Source organism: Peromyscus leucopus, chromosome 2, assembly GCF_004664715.2.
Source record: "Peromyscus leucopus breed LL Stock chromosome 2, UCI_PerLeu_2.1, whole genome shotgun sequence".
NCBI classification, from domain to species: domain Eukaryota; kingdom Metazoa; phylum Chordata; class Mammalia; order Rodentia; family Cricetidae; genus Peromyscus; species Peromyscus leucopus.
The window spans coordinates 88102002-88128620 of record NC_051064.1 but is presented as its reverse complement, the minus strand read 5'-3'; the positions used below and the strand labels follow the sequence as shown (position 1 = coordinate 88128620).

The 26619-nt window shown below is 40.3% G+C and overlaps 1 protein-coding gene across 1 annotated transcript in view; it reads right to left on the bottom strand.

The window, feature by feature from the left end:
- Positions 1–25571, bottom strand: part of Lurap1l (leucine rich adaptor protein 1 like) — a 42023-nt gene extending 16452 nt beyond the window's left edge. Inside the window, exon 1 of the mRNA XM_028873323.2 lies at positions 24576–25571. Within this exon, the coding sequence (XP_028729156.1) occupies positions 24576–24869 (294 nt within the window). The 5' untranslated portion in view covers positions 24870–25571. The remainder of the gene's footprint in view (positions 1–24575) is intronic.
- Positions 25572–26619: the final 1048 nt, after the last annotated feature.

Genomic DNA, 26619 nt, shown 5'->3' with positions numbered 1-26619 from the left:
GTTTGCTTTGCTGTTCCCAATCCTGACTATGTAGCTCCATGTTTTATTTAACTCTGTGATCATATCATGTCCATTTCACAACTAGATAATGGCAGGTTTTAATTACACAGCCAAGTATGCCTCAAAAACAAAACGTGTGTAAACAGCCGCCTCCAGTAGCTAATGAACATGGAGTCTCACCTTCTATACATCTTTGGGGGTGCCTAAAACTGACAATCTGGTTTCATGATGGGATGACTTCACGGTCCCAGTGAAAAGATAGAAATCTGTCCATATAATCTGGGAGGCAACAGTGGATATAGCCAGCTGCTCTCTATTGTCAGCTTGTCAACTTGCTAAGGTTTGTGAAGAAAACATCCTGGTAGCCTGTGTTTTCTATTGTCCTATGCTCAAGACCATGAAACAGAGGTTTCAATTCCTGTAGGTGGCTGTGGACTAAAATGAAAAATCTTTTACCACACACTAGTAAAATTATCACATGCAGGAGCCCCAAGATGGATTAGCAGGTAAAGTCCCTTGTTACATAACAACTGACCCCAAACCCACATGAAAGCATGGATACATGTACACACACATACAATAATGACGATGATGGTGATGATGATGATAATAATCATAATAAATGTTTATAGAAGAATATGAGGGGGCTGGAGAGATGCCACAGTAGTTAAGAACACTGGCTGCTTTTCCAGAGCTCCTGAGTTCTATTCCCAGTGCCCACATGGCAGCTCACAACTATCTGTAACCCTAGACCCAGGGGATCCAAGACTATCTTCTTCTGACCTTCAAGAGTGCCAGGCACACATGTGTACTACATACTAAGAACATCACATAAAATTAATAGACTTTTTTTTTTTTTTTTTTTTTTTTTTACCATGAGTATTAAAAAAAAAACTAAAAAAAAAATAAAAAAAAAAAAAAAAAGTCTCAGAGAAACTTCTTCTCTGCAAGTCTTAAATGATCTATGAAAAAAAAAAAAAAAAAAAAAAAAAAAAAAAAAAAAAAAAAAAAAAAAAAAAAAAAAAAAAAAAAAAAAAAAAAACAAGACACTTCCTGGAGAACTTTGCTGCGAGCTTTTCTTCTGGATCATTGGAAGTCTGGGCCCAGAGTCTTCCTTTCTTTGTCCACTCTTTCCATCCCAATGGCTGCCCGAACTGAGCTGCAGAGGTCCTCAGCAAAGGCTTGTTTTATGTCTGTGTGTCCTGTCCTTTGGCTCTTTTGAAGAAACATGTTCTTTGATGGTACCAGCTGATCACCACCGAGAGGAATCTTCTGAGAACCGACACAAACGCAGGTGGTTTCAGTACAGTCTAGATAGCGCAGCGGAAGCACAAACCGAGCAATCGTGGCAGCAGCGTAGCCAGTGACCACTACGTTCGTGTCTCTTGGCCTTCAGTTCATTGTTAATATTATTTATTATTCCTTTATTCCACATAATAAAAAAATTTCATTTGCCCAGCACAGGCACACACTGAATTTAATACTTCAAGAGTAACTAAGTAAAACACATCTTTTGGGTAGGAACAAGATGAATTCCATGAGGAAAAAGTGGATTGCTTTTACCTTTTTTGGATTTATGTCTGACTGTCTCTAAGAATACAGAGAAAATGTCAGAAAAAAGTGCCTTTCTTTGCAACCAACACAGGAGACAAAAAGGTGTGAAGTGGAAGTTTTTCCACATAGGTTCAAGCAAGCAGGGCAGTCTGAAATACATCCAGCTGTGTATGCTCAGTTTAGTTGAGTTCAGGTGCTGTGTCTGAGCAGATGTCACCACAGGTTAAGGGTTAAGTCTCACTCCAGGTTGTTTTCCCATGCTCCTGACCAACCAGCTACATATAAACCAGGTTCCTGGGATTCCCCTCCTTGGGTTACACAGTTTGCTATCGCCTCCCACAGAAGTCAGGGTACCACCTTCCTTAGATTTACCTGTGTATTATAAAGGGTACCACAAAGGATGCAAGGCAAGAAAGAAGGTCCATAACTTCCCATACCCTTTCTAGTACTCCACTGTCCAGGGGGCGTCACAGGCACAACTAACTGAAGCTTTCCAAGCCCTGTCCTTTTGTGTTTTCTGGAGGCTTCCACACATAGGCTTCATCAATTACATCACTGACCAACCTAATCTTCATCCCCTTTACTGGTCCCAGAGTTGGGTGGTTTGGACTGAGGTTAGCAATCTTCTAATCATGCTGTTTATTGTCTTGCCATGGTGACACGTCCCCATGTGGAAACCACCAGTGGGCTGATAGTCTTCAGTCAACTCAGTGCTGTACAAAACACATTTGTTACTGAGGAGGTTGCAAGGATTTGGGGAGCTTTATGCCAGAATACGTAAAGAAAGACCAACCGTAGATTTCACAACATTGTACTGTGACTCAACATCTATCACGTATTAAGTGTTGTGATGGTTCAGCAATAATCTTCCTTAGCTGCTTACATTATATTTCTACAAATAGCTTAATGGCAACTAAAGCACAGAATATCTATGACCCCAGTCATATACTCCTACCTCATCTTTCAGATGTATTTAAGCAATCCTTTTGCACGGTTCCATTTTGGACAATTACGCTTATTCTAAATGAATTTGGAGTCACTGAACTAGCTGTCCCCAAATATATTCTTTCTTTCTAATTTAGTTTTCTTCAAGAATTTCACATTTGTTCATTAAAAAGTTTATTGGGACATGTAAGAGATTGCTCATTTTTAAATTGGATAGAATGTGGCATGTGGCTATCTAGGCAGATGCATTTCCAGCATAAATAACATGTAAGTAGATTTAAAATGCAAATGATAGGTGCTTTGCTATTTATTTACTACTATGATGCTTTGCGACCCAAACATCCACTGATGGTGCAGTTGAGGGTTTGCTGTGAGAATACAACCTTGTTTTAGTTTTGTTGACGCTAGTGGCATACTCTCGACTTAAATCAGCTGGTCTTCTCATGCTTTCCTTGTCTTTTTTAATAGATGAGAATATGGAAAATCATTTTAAGATTCCCTCTAGCTCTGCAATGCTTTGGCTCTCAAAAAAAAAAAAAAAAAAAAAAAAAAAAAGCTTGTTAGAAGTACATGGCCACTGGAGAGTTTGCAAAGAAAACTCCAGCTGCTCAAGACATCAGAATGAATTGCCATTGCTTCTTGAAGAGACTGCATGGGAAGAAAATTAATACATGAATAACGATTTTCAGAGGTATGAATACTCTAGACAGGAGAAACAAAAACACCAAGGATGGTCATTCACAGAGAAGTGAAAAGGTGAACTTGCAGCATGTGTTCATCCTGTCGGTTGATCCCAGGGAAGGACACAGACAGCAACCGGTGCTAAAGACGTGGGTGAGAGAGGAAGAGCAGAAAGGCAGCATGCGGGGGTGTGCAGAGAGTAGCAGACTCGCTGTCCTTTGGGCAAAGAACTCACGTGGCAGTGAAATCATTTTGAGTTGAGAATAAGGAAAAGAACCACTTGCCCAGAAATATAAATATCCCTTTTTACTTAAAGCTGACAATCCACTGGAAGAGCTAGGCTGCAGAGTGTGGGAAGGTGTGTCATGGAGGGCCTGAGGTGGGGAAGGCCCTAACCGCACATTTACAAGGAGAAGCTCTGTGCATTTTTTTAGACCGTTCTTGAGCAGAGATTGGACTTCGCTGTGCTGCAAACTGCTGAGTGAACTTCCTCAGAAAGTGCATTTCACTGTGCAGGGCTTTATGAGCATCCGAAGCCCATTCTTTCTTGTGGGCAAAAATGCACCAGTAATAATAGCAGAGGATATTAGAGAAAACTGATTCGGTCATGTAAGAAGCAGATTGAAGGACTTCTGTTTAAATTGACACGGGCCTAATTTAATCATGTCTCTATAGAGGGCGTGCTGACTCTTCAAGTGTTGTCTTCCAAACTGCATGTAATTACCTCAATCTCCTGAGTTCAAAGCGACAGGTCTACTCTGGAGGAATTGTGATGGGAATGAAAAGAGGGTTAATTTGCACATGAGAAGCACAAGCAGTCGGCTTCCCATTTCTCAGTCAGAGTTTTAAAACCAGGGCAAAGAGCTTTTGGAGGATGACACGAAAGGCCTAGACCACTGACACCAAATTCTTTTTCTGATCTCCATTTCCTCCCCATAAACTCAGTTTTGCTGTTCCTACATTCTCATGGAAAATACGTTCGTCCTCTGGGGTTTTGAGTCTTCCTCCCTTAGTGGGGGGCGTTCTTAAGTTGCTCCAGCTTATGTCTTTAAAAAAAAAAAAAAAGACACAAAGAAAATTGTCAAGACTTCAAATGCATTGTTCCCACTTTTAATTTCCAATTACATTGTATGCTTTAATTTTTGAAAGCTCTTCTTTGTTGGGCACGGTTATGCATGCCTATAACCCCAGTTATTTAGTAGGTTGAGGTAAAAGATGCTGATTTGAGGACAGTCTTGGTACTACAGCAAGATCTAGTTTCAAACAAAAAATTAAAAATAAGATGTCCTTGGGGCTGGAGAGGTGGTTCAATGGTGCTGGGTTCAATTCCTAACAACCACATGGTAGCTCACAACCATCTGTAATGGGATCAGATTCCTTCTTCTGGTCTGCATGAAGACAGAGCACTCATATACATAAAATACATGAATAAATAAATCTTTAAAAAAAGATTTGCGATTTGCTCTTAATGTGGCAGCCTTAGAGCAGTCTAATTAAATGGATACAGAAAAACTTTCTTAAATGATCAGAGGTGAATTTAGGAACACATTTTCTTTTGAGGGGGTGGGGAGGTGGGCAGTACCTATGCTGGCACTCCCCTAGAAGCCACGGGGGGGGGGGGGATGGAGTTCTCTGTAAGCTTAGGAACTGTTAATTCACCAATGCCTATGGGCATGATTTTCAATATTCTCAACCACATTTGAAGTCATAGCCTGATGTGAGGTTTCCTCCAGGAGCACAGCTGTTACAGCTTGTGGAGTTGTTCAAAGTTTTTGGATGAATGGGCCAACGGGGATGGCTATGCAATAATTATAATTAAGAGACTACATTTTCTACTTAAGCAACTCATTAGAAAGATATTTTAGTGCTAAAGATAAGAATTATGATCTTTATCAAGATGTAAAAGCTTTAAAATTTTTCTGTTGCTTTATGCCTTAGAAGTCACAATTAACTTTATGCCTAGAAATTATCTAAAATAAGAGGTTTTAATTTCTCTTTGAACTTGACAAGAGAGACAGCTACCAACATTATTTAACTGTGGAAATTACTAATGTATGAAATCAAATATTCCAATGATTTTCCTAAGGCATCGTTTCCACATTTTTTAGGAATGTACATAAACGCATCCTCAAAATCTAAACTCAGTAAGGGGCAATAGATGATTATTTTACTTTTGGATTCCATGATTTACTATTATTATTATTATTATTATTATTATTATTGCTAAACCCCTGTGAGTTTCCAAATGAAGATGAGCTAAAACACAACCTCAGACAGCTTGACATCATATTAAAACAAATGAACATGCCTAGTTTTGACTTCAAAGGACAGGTTAAAATATCATTCTTCCACTTAGTGGTTTTTGCATTTCTGTCCATTGGACAGGTTGCTAATACTTTCTCTACATTAGCTCTCTAACCTACAAAATGACTGCATGGTGGTGGAACTGCATGAAATATTGTATGCAGCCTGTGCTCAATGGAATTTAGATAGCTCTTTTACTTTTGAAATAGGTCAAACTGTACTGAGTTGCAGTTATGTGGGACCAATAAACCCACAGATTTAATGTACATAAAGACTACAGTTAATAATGCAAGATGGCATACTAGAAACTTACCAAGAGTAGTTTTAGATGATCTTGCCACAAAAATATCATAAAGGGTAGCATATGAAATATGTTAACTTGCATAACTATGTAGTTACTTAACTATATAGGTACAGCATCCTGTTCACCTTAAATGTAAACAATAAAAATTTTTATGGCAGAAAATTTTACATCAAGAAGTTAGAATGTATGTATATATTTATTTAAAGACTGGCTCTGTGTAGACCGAGCTAGCGTTCTGTGATTAATGGTCTACACCATTGCATCTGACATGAAAACGAATGTGCTGAATTTTATTTCTGACCAAAATTTGGTTATTCATTTGATCAAAAGTGTTATTTAAAAACTGACTTTAGCATAGTAAATCCCGGCACTTGGCAGGCAGAGGCCAGTGCATCTCTATGAGTTTGAGGCCAGCCTGGTCTACATAGCAAGATCAGGCCAGCCAGGCTGCATTGTGGGACCCTATCTCCAAAGAGAGAGAGAGGGAGAGAGGAAGAGAGAGAGAGAGGAAGAGAGAGAGAGAGAGAGAGAGAGAGAGAGAGAGAGAGAGAGAGAGAGAGAGAGAGAGAGAGAAGAAACAAAAAAGAAAGAGGGGAGAAAGAGAAGGAGGGAGAGAGGAAGGAGGTGAGAAAAAATGCCTAATCCACATACTTAAGTGACTATAATTTTCATTTATAACATTTGAACCTAAATATCTGGTACCAGTGACACTATATTACTCTGAAGGTTTATATGTTTGAACTGTGTTGATAAATTCCTGAGTGTTTCAATGAAAAAATAAAAAGATAGCCTACAGCTAGGCATAAAAACTGTAGATTACTAATGCTAAAAGAAAGCATAGGCTGGGCAGTGGTGGCGCACGCCATTAATCCCAGCACCCGGGAAGCAGAGCCAGGTGGATCTCTGTGAGTTCGAGGCCAGCCTGGTCTACAGAGCTAGATCCAGGACAGGAACCAAAACTACACTCAGAAACCCTGTCTCGAAAATCCAAAAAAAAAAAAAAAAGAAAAAGAAAAAGAAAGAACGAACGAACTCAGGATTGACGATACACTGGCAAGGTAGCTTAATTTCTCCAATATATTCTGATGATACCTTAATATTGGATAAAGACAATATATTCTTCAAAAAGAAAGAACTCTACAGCTTGAATGTAGAACATTTTTGTACAATCCTACCCTGTCATATTATGCTATGCTGGCTTTAAAGGAAACTCAACAAATATCAAGCAAATAACAAGGACTCACTCCTCACATTTTAATGATAAAAAGGGTAATGACAAAGGCTTTAGAATTACTGACTCAAAAAAAAGGTGGCTGAGAATACAAATATACTTCTGCTTTCTATTCTTAGCCTCTAATATTGCTAATTTCTGAAAATTGCTACTGCCAGATTAAATGCCTTGCAAATAGCTGTTCTAGCACTACAAATTAGCATATATTCAATGTTAATTCATTGCCTCTAGTTTTGAAGAACCACAGATGAGGATGATAAAAGCAGATGTCTGACATATGGCAACAGATGGGTCAACACATTTGAAAGAGCTGCTGGGAACAGAGTGACTCACTTTTCTTAATTCCTATCAAAAAAGGTGAATGGAATGGACCCAGAAGCAATCCAAGCAAGGCGGACTGAACAGGCTCTTAATTTTCCCACAGCTTTTATGTGTCCTACAAAAATACGCGACTCTCAGTTGGCAAGGATGTTTCATGTCATAGTGTTGGTCTTATCCAGGTAGAAAATTCATAAACAAACATCAGAGAACTGTAGACAGGAACCTGCTCTACTGCTGCAGAATATGTCAGTTGGTGGCAAGAATTATTAGAGCAGATGGCACATAATGTATTCATCAAGACATGTCCAGACCTCAGTTCCTAATTCCAAGTATACAATTCTTGCTCCTGTGATTCCCTAGTTTAATGTAACCTGAAATTTTTCATTTGCAATTTTATATTTTTACATGCAGACATAGGGAAAAAAAAAACTAATGTGTAAAACTGTGACTCAACTATGACACTGCAGAGACACCTTTAGATCCAAGTCTGCTCATTTCTGTGGGCATTAGTAACATTAAATTACTGCTCTGGAGTAAGGGGAATTCCGTTATCACATGGAGGTGGTTCCACAATAGATAAAACAGGTGCCCACACAGTGAAAACTGAATGGCTGGATTTTGTTATGTAGCGTTCTTCATCACATAGCGTTCTTCATCACAAAATTATATGTTTTCTCTAGGGTATACATTTAAAAAAAAGTTTTTTTAGGTTGATTTGGTTTCTCTCTGCTAAGTCAAATAAAAACTCTTACACAAAAGTCCTTATACAAATTCCTAATTTAAAACAAAACCACCACACTTTCCCTACATTTGAACACAGGAATGAAAAGACAAAGTCCAACAACAAAAGCTCATCTTTCACACAGCCGCTCATAGGAACAGGAGATGCTTTTATGCCAGTTAAGACCTTGGAGGACACAGCTTTGGAAAAAAATCTAATCTGTATTGCATCTAGACTCCTCTAATGTCAGTAAAACAACCTGGTTCTGTAGCCAGGGTCTTCCCCTCTGCTTCAGGAACATGATTACAAACTGAATGTGGAACTTGTCTTGGTTTTACCTGTGCTGCATCTATACAGCAATCAGACTATTATTCCCATTGCCTTTTTTCTCTTTTTTTTTCTTTTTTTTCTCTCCAGTAACAGCAGGCTCAGCTTCCTTGCTGATTTGCAATTATCGGAGTCCACTGCCAGGGAAGCAGGGTAAAGGAGCACCCGCAGCGATGTACTGAATTCTGCAGAGGCATAGTTACAGCTCCAGCTGATGCCAGCCATGCACTGCAAAGGCAGTGGAGGGTTTTGTTGTCTTCCTAGTAGTTTTGTTTTATAATGTCACGGAGAAATTCCTTTAATTTTCAAGGTGGCTTTCATGCTGACTGGGTTATATCCCAACAACAATAAACAACAGCACAGACAAAACAGGTAGTCTTTAACCAGCTTTAGGGTCATAGCTACAACTAATACCTCAATGCATTTCCTCCAACCTAATCTTAAATCACTAAATGGTAGAAACTGCAGCTTGGAAGAAGTCATTCTCCTGTGCATCAGTGGGAATGGGACTCAAGTCTTATTCTCGGTGGCTCTGAAGCTTAACCTGCTACTCTGCCCTATGAAAGAACTCTGGAAACAGCATGCATGTACTCTTTTATGGAAAAGATTCAATGTGACAAGAGAAAACTCCCTCGAGAATTTGAAAATCATGTAGAATCGGTGACATTGATTCCTTAAGCTAGGAATTATTTGAACATATGAAATTTAGAAACTATTCTTCAAAATTAAAATCTAAGAAACAAGTTAAATATGCAGTAGTATTATAGGAATGCACACACAAAAGACAATTTTTCAGGTAATACAAACAATAATGTTTAAGACAGTCACATAGAGAGGCTGGAGAGATGGCTTGGAGCTTAAGAGCAATGGCTGCTCTTCCAGAGGACCCAGGTTCAATTCCTAGCATCCACAGGATGGCTCACAACCATCTGTAACTCCAGCTCCAGATCACCCAAAACCACCCTTGACCTCTGTGGCCACCAGGCATGTCAGTACTGCACAGACATACGTGAAGACAAAACATTAGTACACATAAAATAAATCTTTTTTTAAAGGACAGTTACATGAGGAAAACTTGTACAAAAAAAAAAAAAAAAATCAAGCAAAGGACTTGGCTCCCAAAAAGGTAAAGATAGAAATGACGAAGCATATCTTCTAGAATAAAAACAACTGCAAAGGAAAAACACCCAAATAAAATGAAAATGCCACTAATAAAATAATGCAGTCTGGGAAGCATAATCATCTTTTTGCTCCTACTATTAGTGGAGAATTATGAATCTACATCATTAGGATGATTGAAACATTTAATTTTTCTCTAGAAAACCTCAATAAGGTAACCTGGGCAACTTTAATTTATTGACATCATATTATGAAACTACAAAATCATTATAATAGTGGGACTATAGTCAATAGGAAGAAAACAAATATTTTTGAAATATTTGTATCATATAAAAGTTTAATAGTCCTATTTTGTTTCTATTCTTGTTCCAAAAATATGCTGCCATGTTTTACTTTACTGCACATTTTATTCCTCAGTAATCAACAATGTTTTCTTGTTATGGCAAGTTCAAAGGTACGTCTTTTCAAGATGCTAGATACAAAACACATGGAAACTGTTTTTCTCTGAAGAAAAGAAATAAAAGAAAATGAGCAAGCATGCAAAAACACCCCATCTGAATTATATAAATTCTCTAAAACAGCAGCTATAATTGGTCATTGTCGACTATTCAGCCATACAAAAACTTCTTAGTCTGGCACTCTCTCATTTAGGATTATCCCACCTTTTTATTAATCTCATTTTCATTAACTCTTAACACAGCCATACATCTGTCTCAGTCATTAAGGTTTCACAGTTAATTCATGCTTCCCCCTACCTCCGATTTGCTCAAGCTATTTAAACAATCACACCTCTGAATCAGCTGTTATCCTTCCAAGCTCCTCCCCAGAGGGTTAATCTAGCAAATGAGCTATTTTATTATTAATCTCCTTCTAATACTGAACTCTTGTACTCTGTTATAACAAATTCTAAAAGTGAATAAACTAAATGTGGTTCTAGCTGTGAGAGAATGTGTCATCTATTGAGAAATCCAAAAAGGAAGAAAAATCAAAACCAATACTAAGTAAAATGTAATGAATCGTCTGACCGTCATTATAATAAGTTGGAATTAACTACCTGTAATGTGGGAGTAAAGATGGGAAGGGAGCGAAGAGCCAGCCAGGCAAAGGGAGCTAAGCCCACAGATGACAAGAGGCTAGAACACTTGGAAGGGGCTGACGAAGGGAAATGGGCTCCAATTGCAAATTAAGATACAAATGTATAGCTCCTGGGTCCAGCATCAGATAAACAGCTATGAAATAATAATTTTCTTTATAAAAACATACACTTTATTACAAATCATGAGACCTTTGAGCTTCGACACAAATTTTCAATACCTACATAGAAATTAAATTGTTTGATAGTAGCCCCATGCCTTATTACCTGATTCACTTGTAAATTACTTGAACCTTATGTCTCCAGTGTAACCTGTATTGCTTATGGGGCTTATCACAGGAAATGATACTGCCAATACCTAAACATATGTGCTGTGTTTACTTCATGACTTCTATTGAAACATTTCTTGAGGTGGAGATACGAAGCCCCATCTAGGGAACATATTCACACTATTAAATGGTGTGCTTGTGAGTTTTCATCTGTGTCTGATCCAACAAGAAGCGAGGATTTGGAAATACAAGTTGCTTCATTTTACTGCAACAAAACCAAGTCAGTGATTTAAAAAAAAAAAGTCCTAACAGTACATTCCTCTGTAAGAATTGGGTGAAATCCAAATGGAATCCATTTGTCTCGAGACTGAATGCAAACAAACATGACCCAACACTTCATGTGGTGAAACTGCAGAGCATTCCCAGTAGTGATGCTGGACTTTTGGAATCAGAGTGTAAATGAAAATGCATTTCCTCTATTTATATTGGCCAAGCCCTTACACCTGGAACAACCAGTTCTGGAAGTGGGAAAGCTGGCCTGTCTTTATCAGTGTGAACTCTCTCCATTTCTATATCTCCATTTCCAACTCAGCAACTTGAGCCTTTCCTATTGCTCCTAAGAGAGTTAACTAACTGAATGGTTATGCGTAACAGTCACAGAGCAGGCAAAAGTCCCTTTGGCCCACTTGATTACTGGCGCCAAGGAAGACATGGCAAGCTCTGACAGCCATACTCAGAACTCATAACAGGAACCTAAATAATGCAGACATCTGAGAAAATAGTTTCATCTAGTTCCAAGCACAGCAATGGAGAATAGAGATTTCATTTTCCCTTGGTATGAATTACTATGACATGTATGGGTTTATATGGTGATGGCTTATAATCAAGCAAGTTGCTTCTTTGGTTTGAGTACCTCCCTCTCTGTAACTTGCCTAACAAAACAGCTCACAGGCTACTCATTCTGTTTAAACACAAGGGGATGATGTTGTTCCTTTATCTTTCATTCAAATTATAATTACTGAATACCTTCTGTAGAGCAAAATCTTCCCATCAGCCTTTGAAGATTTCACATGGATTGAATGCTTTAGTGAAGATAGGACTTTCTGGGACAGAACTGGCATAAACCAACCAGGAAGAGAAATTTCTGGTATGCTGTTCTGAGGCCTTTCTCAGGCTTTAGGCAGACCAACTTGTATCATCTAACTCAGGAGTGCTCAACTTTCCTAATGCTGTGACCCTTTAATACAGTTTTTTTTTTTTTTTTTTTTTTACATTGTGGTGACCCCAGCCATAAAATTATTTTCCTTGCTATTTCATAACTGTAATTTTACTACTGTTATGAATTATAATGCAAATATCTGATATGCAACCCATTTGGGTGTGGCAGCCTACAGATTGAGAACCATTGATTGAACACTGGTCTCCGGTAGGCTTCTGTGAGACAGGTCCTAGAGGTGTTCTATCACAAAAAATTCTAAGGGCAAGTTTGAATTCAGTGGGAAAGAGTTAAATAAGCCAGTGATTGTTTCATTATTGTGCAACAGACACAGGAGAGAAAAAAGACACCCACCTCAAACCCCTCACAAATGAATGTCTGCCTTGGGAAGTACTCACTAAGTTATTGAGAGTCATAGCAGCAGAGCGATATCAATCATACTTGTAGTCTTTAGGGATTTGAAAATGTTTGTGTGCATGTGGTATGTGCAGAAAGTGGGAGAAGGAAGAAAATGAGAAGGTTTAAGGGGAAACAGGTTAAGCACAATGCATTGGTTTGGGCCCAGTTTTTCACAACTCTTATGAGACTAAAATATTTAAAAAAAAACAAAAAACAAAAAAACAAAACATTATTTTTAAATGAATGCCACATATTTAGAATTTTTCCTGTAAAGGATTTGAATTAGAAAGACTGATTATAGGCAGGAAAATTCCAGGCAGTGTTACTTCTCAAAAGGCAAAGACTGATGCCTCTGGGAAAGGCAGTATTCACACAGCTGTGTACAGACAAAAATATCCAGAAGGGAATATACAGTTCCTGCTTTAGTTACAACACTACATTCTGTGGTGACCATTTAAAATCTTTCTAATTAATACATTTTCAAATGAAGACACACATACACAAATAGATTGAATCATCGAAACTTGTACCAATATTATGATCCTATAGAGAACATTCAAGAAATCTAGTGTTCCTCTTTCTATTCACTCATCTTTCCCATGTGGACCTTGCTTATGTGAAGGTCATTACCAGTTTGTTGTTTTAAACACCTCAGATACCATGTGCCCCAGCCACACTGCCCTTGTAATGTCCTAGTTCCAGACTGAACACCAAGCCAAGGACAGTCAGAGAATTCATACCCTAATGCTACCTAGCTCTCAAGTGAGGCTATCAAATTAAATGATTACTCGTTTTCAGCTAAAAAAATGTGCAAAACTTTGCACAGTGCATCTATATTTCTCTGTGTGAACCAAATTATATGAATTCTAATCTTTGTGTGAGTGTTGGGGGTGGGGGTGGGGGGTGGTAATGTGTGTGTGGTGTGGTATGTTAAATTGACTCTTTACCCTGAAACCTCAAAATCTCATTCCAGAGCATGATACGCTGGCGGAACTGGATGCATGTGCTCTCCGTGCACAGGCAAGGAGGAGCAACTCCATTCCATGCTGTGCTCTGTGAACACTCTTAGGCACATGGCTGCTGAGATTGGCTGCAGGTGATGACAGTGTGGGACCCACATGCCAAGTACAAATTCTCTAACACTCTTTCAAAGCAGGTAGAAAATAGTCATTTTAGTATCTTATGCCTATTACCACAATCACAGACAGCAGAAAGATGTTGTGCTCTCTAATCAAGAGCCTCGTTCCAAATGACTGGGTCTGGCTGGTGTCAGCCAAAGGAGGTAGGCAAAGGAGGCAGTGTTGGTGCACGCCACACATGAAAGCTGGAAACCGACTGAGGTAGACTTGAACTCACATTTAGCTCTAAGCAAATGGCTAGGCCTTTGGGAAACACAAGCATCCAGTTGATTGGTCATAGCGGTGACCTGGAATTGATTCTACTGTAGGATACAGGATCTGACGCTGCCACCACAGGAGAGTGTCAAATGAAGTCCCATCTGTGTAATTTTGTCAGACTTTCACCCCATGGAAACCTTTTACCAGAGGCTCATGAACCTTTTTAACAATAACTTTATTTCCCTCTAGAAAGATTTTTGTCAGTTCAGACTTTATCTGCCTATAACTCATTAAGTTTTAAGTGTGACTAATATCACTGATCCAAGTGATAAAACCATATACTGGGGGTGCTGTGTGTTATCTCTACAGTATGACTTTATAGTCACATCGTAGCGACAGATGACTAAAGTGCAGGTTCTGATTCTCGTCCATGAGTCATGTATAATCCTAAAAAGAAGCTTTTCTGTGCCCTTAATTATTTCTAATCCTCTAGTCTTGACAAGGACTATTTTTCTCCCTAAAAGCCTTTATTTAATCATTTTCAGTGGGACTAATGCTTTTTCCTCAACTACTTTAGCCAGCAGTATTCAGGCTATCATGAGCACTGGGTAGAATGTTTTGCAACTACCTCAGAGTACTTATTAATCCCATTGTTACTCACTCAGAATGGCCTGGATGCTGGGCACAGAGTTATTTTATTTACACTTTTTGACTTTTGCTTTGCTTGCTTGCATTTGTTTATAGACTGTCCCTGGTTCTTCCCCCCCCCCCCCCCCCCCCCCAGACAGGGTTTCTCTGTATAGCTTTGCACCTTTCCTGGAACTCATTCTGTAGCCCAGGCTGGCCTCGAACTCACAGAGATCTGCCTGCCCCTGCCTCCCAAGTGCTGGGATTAAGGGCATGTGCCACCACTGCCTGACTAGGTTCTTCCCTCTTGAAGGAAGAAAGCATTTAATTTATTTTGTTGTTGTTGTTATTGTTTAATTTTATAGGAGTCCACAGTTGAGAGACTTTGGGTATTTTAAAGAGACTGAACTTTTAAATTTTTGTGTTTGAATTTTAAAGATTGTAGGACTTTTGATGTTATACTATAGTTTATATTATGATGTTAACATCATATCTTGGGGATAAACAGGCAAGGATTATGATTTAATAGAGATATGCCTGTGTGTCAGGTTGACAAGGGTTCAGTTGTGCTGTTTGTTGTCAATTTTACACAAGCTAGGAAGAAAGGATTTTAATTGAGGAGTTGCCTCCCCATCAGACTGGCCTATAAATCTGGGGCACTTCCTTGATTCAGGATTGATGTGGGAGGGCCCAGCTCACTCTGGGTGATTCCAGCCCTGGGTAGGTGGTCCTGGACTGTATAAAAAAAGAAAGCTGGCAAGCTGTGGAGAGCAAGTAATGCTTCTCCATGGCCTCTGCTTCAGTTCCTGCCTTCAGGTTCCTGCCTTGAGTTCCTGCCCTGACTTCTCTTCATGATGGACTACAAGCTGTGAGAAGAAACAACCCCTTTTCTCCCTAAGCTGCCTAAGAGTACATTTTGGTTTGTTTTTTTTTAAATAATAATATCATGCTATCAAGGTACTTTCACACCCCACCCACAGTAAAGCATCAGTGACCATTTCTTCCAGTGTACAAGGCAGCACATTGGCACTCTCTTCTCTTTGCAAACAAGCATCAAATTGTATTGCTATTAGTCTCTAATGGCACAACACAATCACAACACCCTAAGTATCCTTTAAAGCAACATGTATGTATGATAGATGATAGGTAGATAGATGACAGATAAACAGATAGACAGATGAACAGATATAGATGATATATATATACCTATATATACATACATATATAGAGAGAGACAGACAGACAGATGATCGATAGATTATTGATTGGTTGAACCTAGAAAAATAGCTGCATCATGAGCTGCTAAGAGTCATGAATATAGCTGAGCATGATGGCACATGCCTTTAACCCCAGTTCTCTGGATGCAGAGTCAGGTTGATCCCTGTGAGTTTAAGGGCAGTCTCGTCTGCGTAGACAGTTTCACACCAGCTAGGTCTGCATAGTAAGACTCTGATGTGTTAAAAAATCTCTTCACACTGGTACTCCTGGTATCAAAACTTGTTTTAGATTCGTCTGGAACTCCAGTTTGTGTTCAATCCATTCACTCATCCATCTCTCTCTCTAACTCTCTCTCTCTCTCTCTCTCTCTCTCTCTCTCTCTCTCTCTCTCTCTCTCTCCAACAGAGATCAATATTGAGTGATTTTCTCTATTGTTCTCCACCGTATTTGGGGCACAGGGTCCTGCAGAGAACCTGGAATTCACCAACTTAGCTAGACTATGGGGCCAGCAAACTGTATGGATCCTCCTCTCTCTGTCCATCCCCCCACCAGGGTGGGCTTTACTGCTGAAGCTCTAAACTCAGGTCCTCAGGCTTGCTCAGAAAGTACTTTATGGATTGTGCCACCTTCCCAGATCCTGCCTGTGTTTAAAAGCCCCTTCTGAAATCTACCTTGGCTCTGCCAAAGTAGAGGGCAAAAGTCAATAGCAAAAGTGTGGGATTGAAAGAAAAAACAAGGGTCTGGGAGACAGCTCTGCTGTTATGAGTTATCATTGCTCTTTCTGAGATTTGGTTCCCATCACCTACATCATGGCTCACAACTCTCTGTACCTCCAGTTCCAGCGGGTCCAGGAGACCCAATGCCTCTGACTGACACTAACAATTGTTAAGGAATTCCAAAGACTTTCACCAGGAATCCCAGTTCCACAGTTGTGTCTTAAAAACTCAAGTCTTGATGCAGGAAAACGTCTTTTAAAGGCGACTCACTTCAATGGAAGATGATAGGAGGTTTATTTTTATGTCAGCACAGGATGGGCAGGCACTATGAGTTTAAAATTCCCACACAATTTGTAGTATCTTTTAAACAATGCAGTATGCTTCTGTTATGCAACCAGAAAGGAAGAAAGTTCTTTTCTTCCAGAAAATGTTCTTAGGAGAGGTGTGGTGGTACATTCCTTTAACTAGAGCACTAGAGAGGCACAGGTAAGTTGTGACTCTGACTAGCCATGGTTACACAGTGAGACTCTGCTCAAAAAAAGGGAGAGAGAGACAGAGAGACAGAGAAAGAAGGAAAGAAAGAAAGAAAGAAAGAAAGAAAGAAAGAAAGAAAGAAAGAAGAGAGAGAGAGAGAGGGAGGAGGAGGAGGGAGGAGGAAGGAAGGAAGGAAGGAAGGAAGGAAGGAAGGAAGAAAGGAAGAAAGGTGCATTATTAGATGAACAAGATGGCCCAGCAGCAGCTTTGATAACCTGAGTTAAATCTCCAGGACCTACTTGGTAGAAAATTAATTCCTACAAGTTGTCCTCTATCACACACACACACACACACACACACACACACACACACACACACACCACATAATTTTTTTTAAAATTTAAGAAAATGTTCTTCATCTGTGTCACTAATTCCAAAGCACATTCTTCAGTTTTGGGTAGGACATTAGTTTGTGGAAATGTGATGGTTTTCAAGTTATATATTTACCTTCTATGAACTTATAGCAAAATGGCATTAGGGCTACCGTCTACCTTAGTGCCACTCCTTAAGGAAGCATATCTCAGAAGATTTACTTATTACATTAAGAATGCTAACATTTGGGGGCTGGAGAGATGGCTCAGAGATTAAGAGCACTGGTTGCTCTTTCAGAGGTCCTGAGTTCAATTCCCAGCAACCACATGGTGGCTCATAACCATCTGTAATGAGATCTGGTGCCCTCTTCTGGCGTGCAGGCATACATGCAGGCATGCTTGTATACGTAATAAATAAATAAATTTTTGGGGGCTGGAGAGATGGCTCAGAGGTTAAGAGCACTGACTGCTCTTCCAGAGGTCCTGAGTTCAATTCCCAGCAACCACATGGTGGCTCACAACCATCTGTAATGAGATCTGGTGCCCTCTTCTGACCTGCAGTCATACATGCTGTATACATAATAAATAAATATTTAAAAAAAAAAAAGAAAGAAAGAAAAAAGAATGCTAACATTCTGTGGCAAAATGACAGAAGCAGCTGAATCCAATAAAAAATAAAAACAAAAGGACATGACTGCCTGCCTCTAGGTATGGTAGAGGAGAAAGCTTATTGTAGATTAAAGGGAGAGTATAACCAGATACAGGGACATCTGGGAGAGTCGAGGGTGAGCCTGACTCTGAGCCATGTGAGGAGAGGTGGGAAGGGGAGAGTCAGATCAAGAGCCCAAGAGGTTAAAGGGTAGACAAAAGACCAGGTAAACAAAATGGTTGGATTACATAGGGAAGGGCAGCTGGAGTACGGCATTCCAGCCTCTGGGTATTATATAGGGGGCTGGGTATTCCAGCCATACCCTATAAGGGGTAGGGACTAGAGGATGCAGGGAGAACCTGGCATCCAGGTCCACTTTGATATGTTAAATTGGCACCTCAACTATTTGTCCCAGGTTTGAGACCTAACAACAGCTACTGCTGGGAACTAGCTGTCCTTCAGGTCTTTATCCTAGGTTAAACCCTTAATTTTCATGGTTGCCAGGTCACCTGAGGGGCTCATCCTCATGAGTCACCTCCACAGCCAGGCTCCCCGGTCTCCGTGTGACATCTGGCACCTGCTGACATGTTGGTTTGTGATCTTTTTCAGACCAAATTATTTTCCCACTTTATCTTTCCAACCATCTTGAGAACTCATTAAAGAAAATGCTTCCACTTCCCAGCATCTACCTGAAGGGATCTAAGTGATAAAAGTCTCCTTGCCCACACTGAAGTGTACCCAAAGCAAATGTGAAGTTAATTTAATGAAATTAAAATATGCTTTTCAGGGAATTTTGAAGGTTTTTGTTTTTTAAGTTACAAAAGCAAAGAAGCCATTTAAAAAATGGCAGGGACATAGTAAAACTCAGTAAGAAAAGTCTCCATAAAAGTCAAATACAAATCTATTTTCAAGATTTTTTTTCAAACATTTTAAAATTGTGTTCCAGTACCATTTATGAATTTGTTTTTCAAAAAAATTTTAGCTTTATTTACTTTATTTGATATGTTTGAATGTTTTGCCTGCATGTATATATGTATATGGGTGCTGGAAACCCAAAACTGAGTTCTCTGCAGAAGCAGCAATTGTTCTTAACTGCTGGGGTGCTTCTTGAGCCCCATTTTTCTTTATATGTGTATTTGTGTGGAGTCCAAGGTATTGCTCTGAAAACTTTATTAAAGCAAAAGTTGACAATCAGTTGCAGCATGTGACTGTGTTATAGTAAGAAAGTCTACGTTACTACCTTCAGATTTCTATGCTCACAGACAGATATTGAAATCTGCAAACTATGGCCCCAGATATGGAAATTAGGACACAGTGTTTTCAAGTCGACTTTCACAATGGCATCACCCTACATAAAGACTGCAAAGTGTCTCCACTTGAGATGGCCCTGACTGGGATCCAGATTGTCATTTCCACAGTCAGTGCATGTCCTAGTCCACAAAACACTTTGATTTTCAACTCCTCTAGATAGGCAAGCTTAGGAATATCCATTAGACCCCTTGTAACTTCTATTTCCTACCCTTTGCTTATTGCCTCCATTATCTTCTGGATTTTAAACTTACTACAGGGTCAATCAATGGAAATGGTTTTTGTTCTCAAGTTAGAAGTATGACACAGACATTTTGAAATAGTACAACAATCTCTTGAATAACTTGTAAAGAAAGAGTATGGTATATACTAGATTACTAAGTGCTCGAAAAATGATAGACATTATTTATATTTATTGGAAGATTTCAGATATTATGAGATTATAAAGTGTAGTCATATTTAATAACCAGTGAAGTCCTCATTTTTAAACTGTTCAAAATGAGTCTTTTTGTATACTGTGGAAAGAAAGCTCCAAAACAGAATCTAAACAAAGTCCAAAGTCTCTCAAAACTTACTTTAAAAACAAACAGACAGACAGACAAACAGATAAAAATAAAACATATTATTGTATATGTATACATATATGATGTGTATGAGGGTAGTGGCATGTACCATAGTGTGTGTGTGTGTGTGTGTGTGTGTGTGTGTGTATGTGTGTGTGTTGTGTGTGTGTGTGTGTGTGTAGGTCAGAAGACAATTGTTAGAGGTAGTCAGCTCCTTCTACATGTAGGTTCCAAACTTGAACTCAGGTTGTCAGGCTGAGCAGCAAGTGCCCTTGTACACTGAGCCATCTCAAGAGCCTCAAGACTGAGGTTTTTTTTTTTTCTTTTTTTTTGGTTTTTCGAGACAGGGTTTCTCTATGTAGCTTTGTACCTTTCCTGGGACTCACTTGGTAGCCCAGGCTGGCCTCGAACTCACAGAGATCCGCCTGCTCTGCCTCCCGAGTGCTGGGATTAAAGGCGTGCGCCACCACCGCCCGGCAAGACTGAGTATTTAAGGATGGGATTTTGTTCTAGATCCCTAAGGTCAAAGGCAGGAGTAACACAGACATAATTGCTAATTGATAAAAGAATCCATCCTCCCAACAACCCTACCATATATCCTGAGGGCTTGTTTTGTGGGCTTGTCATTTTATGAGGTACTGAGATATCACAGATTTACAGAGCTAAACCATTTTTTAAAAGAAATTTCTGGAATACAGACTAGTGTAGGGAAAAAGACTACATGGAATCAGCTACCGTGAGTCCAAGTGATGATACTGGTCATGAGTTAACTGTGTGAACTTAGTCTGTGTCCTCTATGCCAAGAAAAAAAAATTTTTTTCAAACTGTGGATGAGAATATTTCCTTTGTTATAGTCTAATCTGAGGTACAAATGCTGTGACACACACTAAAATGAACTGAAAAGTAGTGAACAAATACAACTGGCAGATTTTGTTCATTCATCTATTTATTTTGTGGTGTTTCACTTTTGTTTTTTATGACAAGGCCTCACTGCTACCCAGTGGCTGGCCTGTAACTCACAGAGATCTGCCTGCCTCTGTTGTAGAATATTATTGTAACTGGGTGGCCCAAAAGAGAAAACCTGTTTCATGCCTCAGCCTCCCAAATGCTGCCAGCATTCACATGCTTATTGGGTAGATTATGTATCAGAGGTTCAGCATCTACCTCCAGTTTCATAAGAAATTTCATGTGTAATTTTATATTCCTTTCTTATATTGTCAATGTCCTAATCTCTAAATTCAAATAAGAACTATTCTCATTGAAATCTTTGTTCCTTCCCCCGCAAAAGAAATCCTGAAATTACTTAGAATTGGCCTATTGTGTCCAATTATGCTTGCCAATGTCTTCACCAATATTTTCCTTACATGTGGCACGAAGTGTATTGTTAAGAACAGTTTCAACTTTAAGGAGTTTAGCCAGAAACAGCTTCCTACACTTCTTCAGTCTCTTCTCTCACGTTTCTGCTTCATAAACTACCTCCCTGATCTCTGAGAGCAGTGGCTATAACATTTGAAGATGAGAATAAAAGATGTTATCCATGGAAGCATAAAAAGAGATGACAGAGATGAAGAGATAGTTCAGAGACGTTCAATGGGAAATGTGCTTGCTGCACAAGTGTAAGGACCAGCATCTGGATCCTTAGCATCCACACAAACGCCAGATGCATTCATGTAATCCAGTGAACAAGCTGGCTAGCTAGACTAGCCAAATGGGCTAGCACCGCCTCCATATAAAAGGTGAAGACCTATGGAGGAAGACATATGGTGTCAACCTACACATGGACTTACACACACACACACACACACACACACACACACACACACACACACGGAGGTTTAAAGAAAATAACAGAGATAATGATGGGATTATATGTATATAAAACCTTAGATGTTGAAACTAACTGCACTGTGTCCTTGAGGGTACACTCATGTATTCTAATAGGAAAAGGAGAAATACCTAATTCTGGGAGATCCCTAGAAAGGCTTGTGCATAGCTAGAGTGCTTTGAGGACGGAATGATGAGGACAAGCAAAATAAAAACCTAGTAATTATACACTACCCAATCTATAAATAACTCAAAATAAGATGTGGGATTGAGCCTACTACTAAGGAGGTTGACTCAGTGCTGGGCAATAGGACGGGAAGGTTGAGCCCAGGCTAGTTGTCTATTTCCTGTACTTTGGGATGCTAGGAGGAGACACAAAGGACTGCAGAGCTGTATCCGTCCCATCTTCACAGCAAAACCACTAACCAGCTCTACATAAGAGAAGTTAGTTAGTCACTTTGCAATTATACCTAAGTAAGGATTTTGGATACCCATAGAAATAGAGGGAAATGATGGCCTTCTTGACAAAGAAATATACCTCTACTGCCTTCTAAATTTCTGAACCCACTGAAAGATTTACTCAGTGGCGCTCTTCATTAGAAGACAAAATTTATCACAAAGCATCTTTCTGACATGAATTTTTCTCAGTCCCAGACACTGAGATATCATAGAGAAAATATAAAGAAGTTTCATCAGTCTGCTATTGCTGTCCACTTGCCTTTTCAAAAATTAATGCCAGAGTGCTGGAGAGATGGCTCAGCAGTTAAGAGCACTTGTCCTTTCAGAGAACCAGTGTTCAGTTCTCAGTACCCAGATGGTGACTTACAACCATCTGTAATTCCAGTTCTGGGGTGTCAAACACCCTTTTCTGGCCTTTGAGAACACCAGGTATGAATGCAGTGCAGACATTCATGAAGGCTAAACATTCATACGTGTAACAAAAATAAATCCTTTTTAAAAAAACTGATACACCATGGTCATCCGAAATAGCAAGATATAGCTGAAAGAAAAGGATTATCAACTTGGAAATTTCCATTAGAAAAAAATAGATGTCTGGCAGATACTCTTAGTTGAAAATGATAGTTTTCTTCATCCTACAGAATTGGATACTACAAATAAAAGGCAAATAAGCACAAGGAATTTGAAAGCCCTTGGTAGACAAACTCACTGAAAAAAATTGTTCTTACAACTATGATTTAATTTGTGAGGGTGTACATATGTGTGCATGTGACACCATAGTGCCAGTGTGGAGGTCAGAGTGCAGCTTGCAGGAGCTGATTCTCCATGTGAGTCCTGGGTATCAGATCATCAGGCTCAGGGGCAAGAATCTTTACACCCTCTACTGTCCAGAGTTTCCCAACTTTCTGAATGTTGTGACTCTTTAATACAGTTCCTCATGTTGTGGTGATCCCAACGATAAAATTACTCCCTTGCTACTTCATAACTGTAATTTGGCTACCATTATGAATCGTAATGTAAATATATGATATGTGACCCAAAGGGGTTGCAACCCACATATTGAGAACCACTACTTAGACTAAAAAGGTAACTGCAGTAATGACTCTAAACTTGGTAGAGGTTTGGAGTGCTTAGCGTCTAGGCAATCTCACTTCCTTTACTTTTGTATTTTATATTTCAGAACTCATTGCTTAGAAAGATATGGTGACTACTTAATAAATATTTGGAGAGATTAATATGCATAACTTGTATATGTGTATTTAGACATATTTAGTGAAATATGAATAGTAATAAAATAATTTGCGATGCAAAGATATATATTCTTACAAGCAGAAATATATCATATATTTCAATATTGGGAACATCTCAAGTGGTAAGCGAGTATTTTAAGAAGTCCTTAAGCAGACCATGTTTAGAGACTTAGTGAGGGTCTTTGGAGTGATGTTCTATAGTGTTTTAATAGGTCATGATCTCTGAAGACTGTCTTTTTGCTTGGTTTTTTTTTTTTTTTTTATTAGTGTCTTTCAAACACAGAAAATGAGACTGGAAGGAAGCTGAGACGTGAGCTTAGATAGATAGCCTGCTTCTATTAGAAGCCTTTCTCAAACCCCTCCCCCTCCTCCGCCCCTAGGACTGAGGGTCACTGTTGGAACCTTCCTCCCCTGCAAGTTGGTAGAAAATGCTGTTGGTTGTGGACTTTTTCTTCAGAAGGCTTAGAAAGAGATAATTTCCTCCAATCAGCTCATCACTGTAAAGATAAAGTGAGATCTGCAGAGCCTAAGACTCGCCCAGGAGCTCAAGGTCAACGAATGAATGAATGCCTTAGTCTAACTAAGTACATCCGGAATAACGAGTCTTAGATCTACTTGACCCATTGTCCTAATCCGAGGTTAACAGAAATGGCAGAGAAAACAAGTGCTGATTGAAGACTAGAGGAAAGGGTAGGAGGCAGTCATTAACAAATCCCTGGGCTCAGGTCACCTGCTCTCCAGGATCAAAACAGTGAAACAAGCCATTCATAGGCACATCAAGGGCGAGTAGCCATTGTTTTCAGAACCAGCTGTGGAGAATCTACTCTACAGTGGCCTTGGGACAGCTGCAGCTGCTGCATCAAGGGGGGGGGGGGGGAGCAAACTACCAAGGCAGGCTGCAAGGACCCCGCCGCGCCACCTCCCGGACAACTGGGAGGCATGTCTGCCTTAAGTGCATTGGACAAAACCACCCTTTGAACCGAGGCAAAGCATAAACTGCTCACAGCAGGCCCATACCCGCGGAGCAACTGCGGCCCTTCGGCAGGCTGGTGCGGGAGAATCCGCGGCTAGCAGCTGCAGAGTGGTGCGCTGTGAGTGACGCTATTAGAAAGTACAGCCGACTGAGTGGCAAGAGCACCCGGTGACCGAGCAAAGTCCTCAGGGTTCAAGCTTAGCTGTAGTCTAGTCCAGAGGCGAGTTCCCGCTCTCCTCCCGGCCTTTCTCCGGCTCCTGAGCCACCCTCCCGGTTCTCAGGCCCCCGGGTCCCCAGGTCGCCGCTGACGCATCGCACTCACCATCTCCTGCCTGAGGACGTGCAGTTTGGTCTCCAGCCTCTCCAGGGCGCTGGGGTGGCTACGTCGTGGAGATCCAGAGGCAGGGGAGGATGAAGACGAGGAGGACACAGAGGGAGCGAAGCTGCTGCAGCTGCTGCTGCTGCTACTGCAGCTCCCGCCAACCCCGCTGGGGTCCGCAGCCCCTTCTCGGGGCGCCTGCTCCTCCCCGCGCAGCGAGCGCGCTAGGCTCTCGGGCACTTTGCGTCCCAGCTTCAGCTCGATGTCTCTGAGGTCTGGCAGCGGGCCGTCTTCCATGACTCTTTGAGAGGGGCGACACTGACAGTCAAGGCAGAGGGCGCAAGGAGGCGGAGGCCTGGCGGACTCTGGAGCTCAGCAGCCGGCTCCCGGGGCCGGGCCTGGGTCCCCGCGGGCGCCCGTGCGCTCCATGCCGCCGGCGCAGTCGGCAGATCTGCACCCGGCCGCAGTTCCAGGTTCTGCCGCTCCGCAGCTAGCAAGATTAGCCAGATCGCTTCATTCCTTCCTCTCTGGCCACTCCACCTCCAAGTTGAGTTAATTGATACTGCAGAGAAGGGCAAAAGCTAGTACGTTATACCAAGAGGCAGGAGAGGGCAACGGAACCTGCTCGATCAGGGGTGAAATTCCCATTTCAAACTGCCCATTCACATCTCTGCGCCGTTCACAGTGCCCATCTGGTATTACACCACACAGAAAAACGATGTGGGCACACTCCCGGGTCGTTTCATTTTCCAGCCATATGTCTCCAAGGATCAGACTATCGTGGATCGTCGGGAAAAAAAAAAAAAAAAGAATCTCTGGTCAGTGGAAGAAGTGGGTTCGTCGTGTTTATATGCCGTATGGACGAATTTAAGAAAGGAAAAGATGGTTAGCTTAGCTTGGGTTTAAGGGCTCCCTTGGTTGCGGCAGCAGGGTCCTCCCCATTTAGGCTGTCTCATCCAAGTCATTGTGTTCCTCTGAGCCTCGGAAACTTTAAACTCGGCTGGCAGGTGGACCAAACCAGGGCCAACCCTTGTACCGTATGTCACAGACAAGAAGAGCATCAAAAAAAGTCTCAATCTTGAAGCTAAGGAACTGACTTGCAAGTCGTACTTCAGCTGAGCACCCCCATATTAGGTTACTAAGTTAAAAGTTGTCCCACTACAACTACAACCTGTCAAACACATTTTTAAAAGTAGGGGCAGAAGAATGGCTATATTTTATGTCATTTTTCGTCCCCCAAGCTTCCGAAAAGCCAATACGCTTAGCATTAGAAAACTGGTCCAATAATTCCCCAAAGAAGACGAAAAGGTTTAATCAATCAATAATTCAATGAAGCAGGATGGTGGTGGCGCACGCCTTTAATCTCACCACTGGGGAGGCAGGGGCAGGAGGATCTCTGTCAGGCCAGCCTGATCTACAGAGCGAGTTCCAGGACAGCCAAAGCTACACAGAGAAACCCTGTCCCAAATAATAATAATAATAATAATAATAATAATAATAATAATAATAATAAATTTAATGAAAATGTACAGTGAAATAATAATTGATCGAGCAATATCCAGTATACTACCACAAGCCAAAATGAAAAATAGACTAGTCAGATTTTATATATGTATACATATATACATATATATATACATATACATATAAACACTGAGGTGGCAGCAGAATTGAATTTCAAACAGAGAAGTTGCTGGATCCTTTCTCTTTAATTGTGGAAGAAAAACACTGAGAATAACTAGTGAAATCATACTTGTCTTCTTTGACAATTTCCCTATATCTTTCAGCTATTTAGGAAGACCCACAACTTTGTAAACTATTAATCTGCAATACTTCTGCCAAGTAAATTAGTACAAAGTACATAGGTTATAAGACAGCGTGAACATTGTATTTGTGTCAATGAGAGCTGAAAATACTATTTTCTACCGACTAAACTATAATTTTTGGTTTCTGTTGAAGTATTTTAAAGTTGAGTTTTGTTTTGTTTTGTTTTCTGGTACAACTAGATATTTGTGTCCTTGGTTCTTCTGGCCCCGCTTCCTATTCA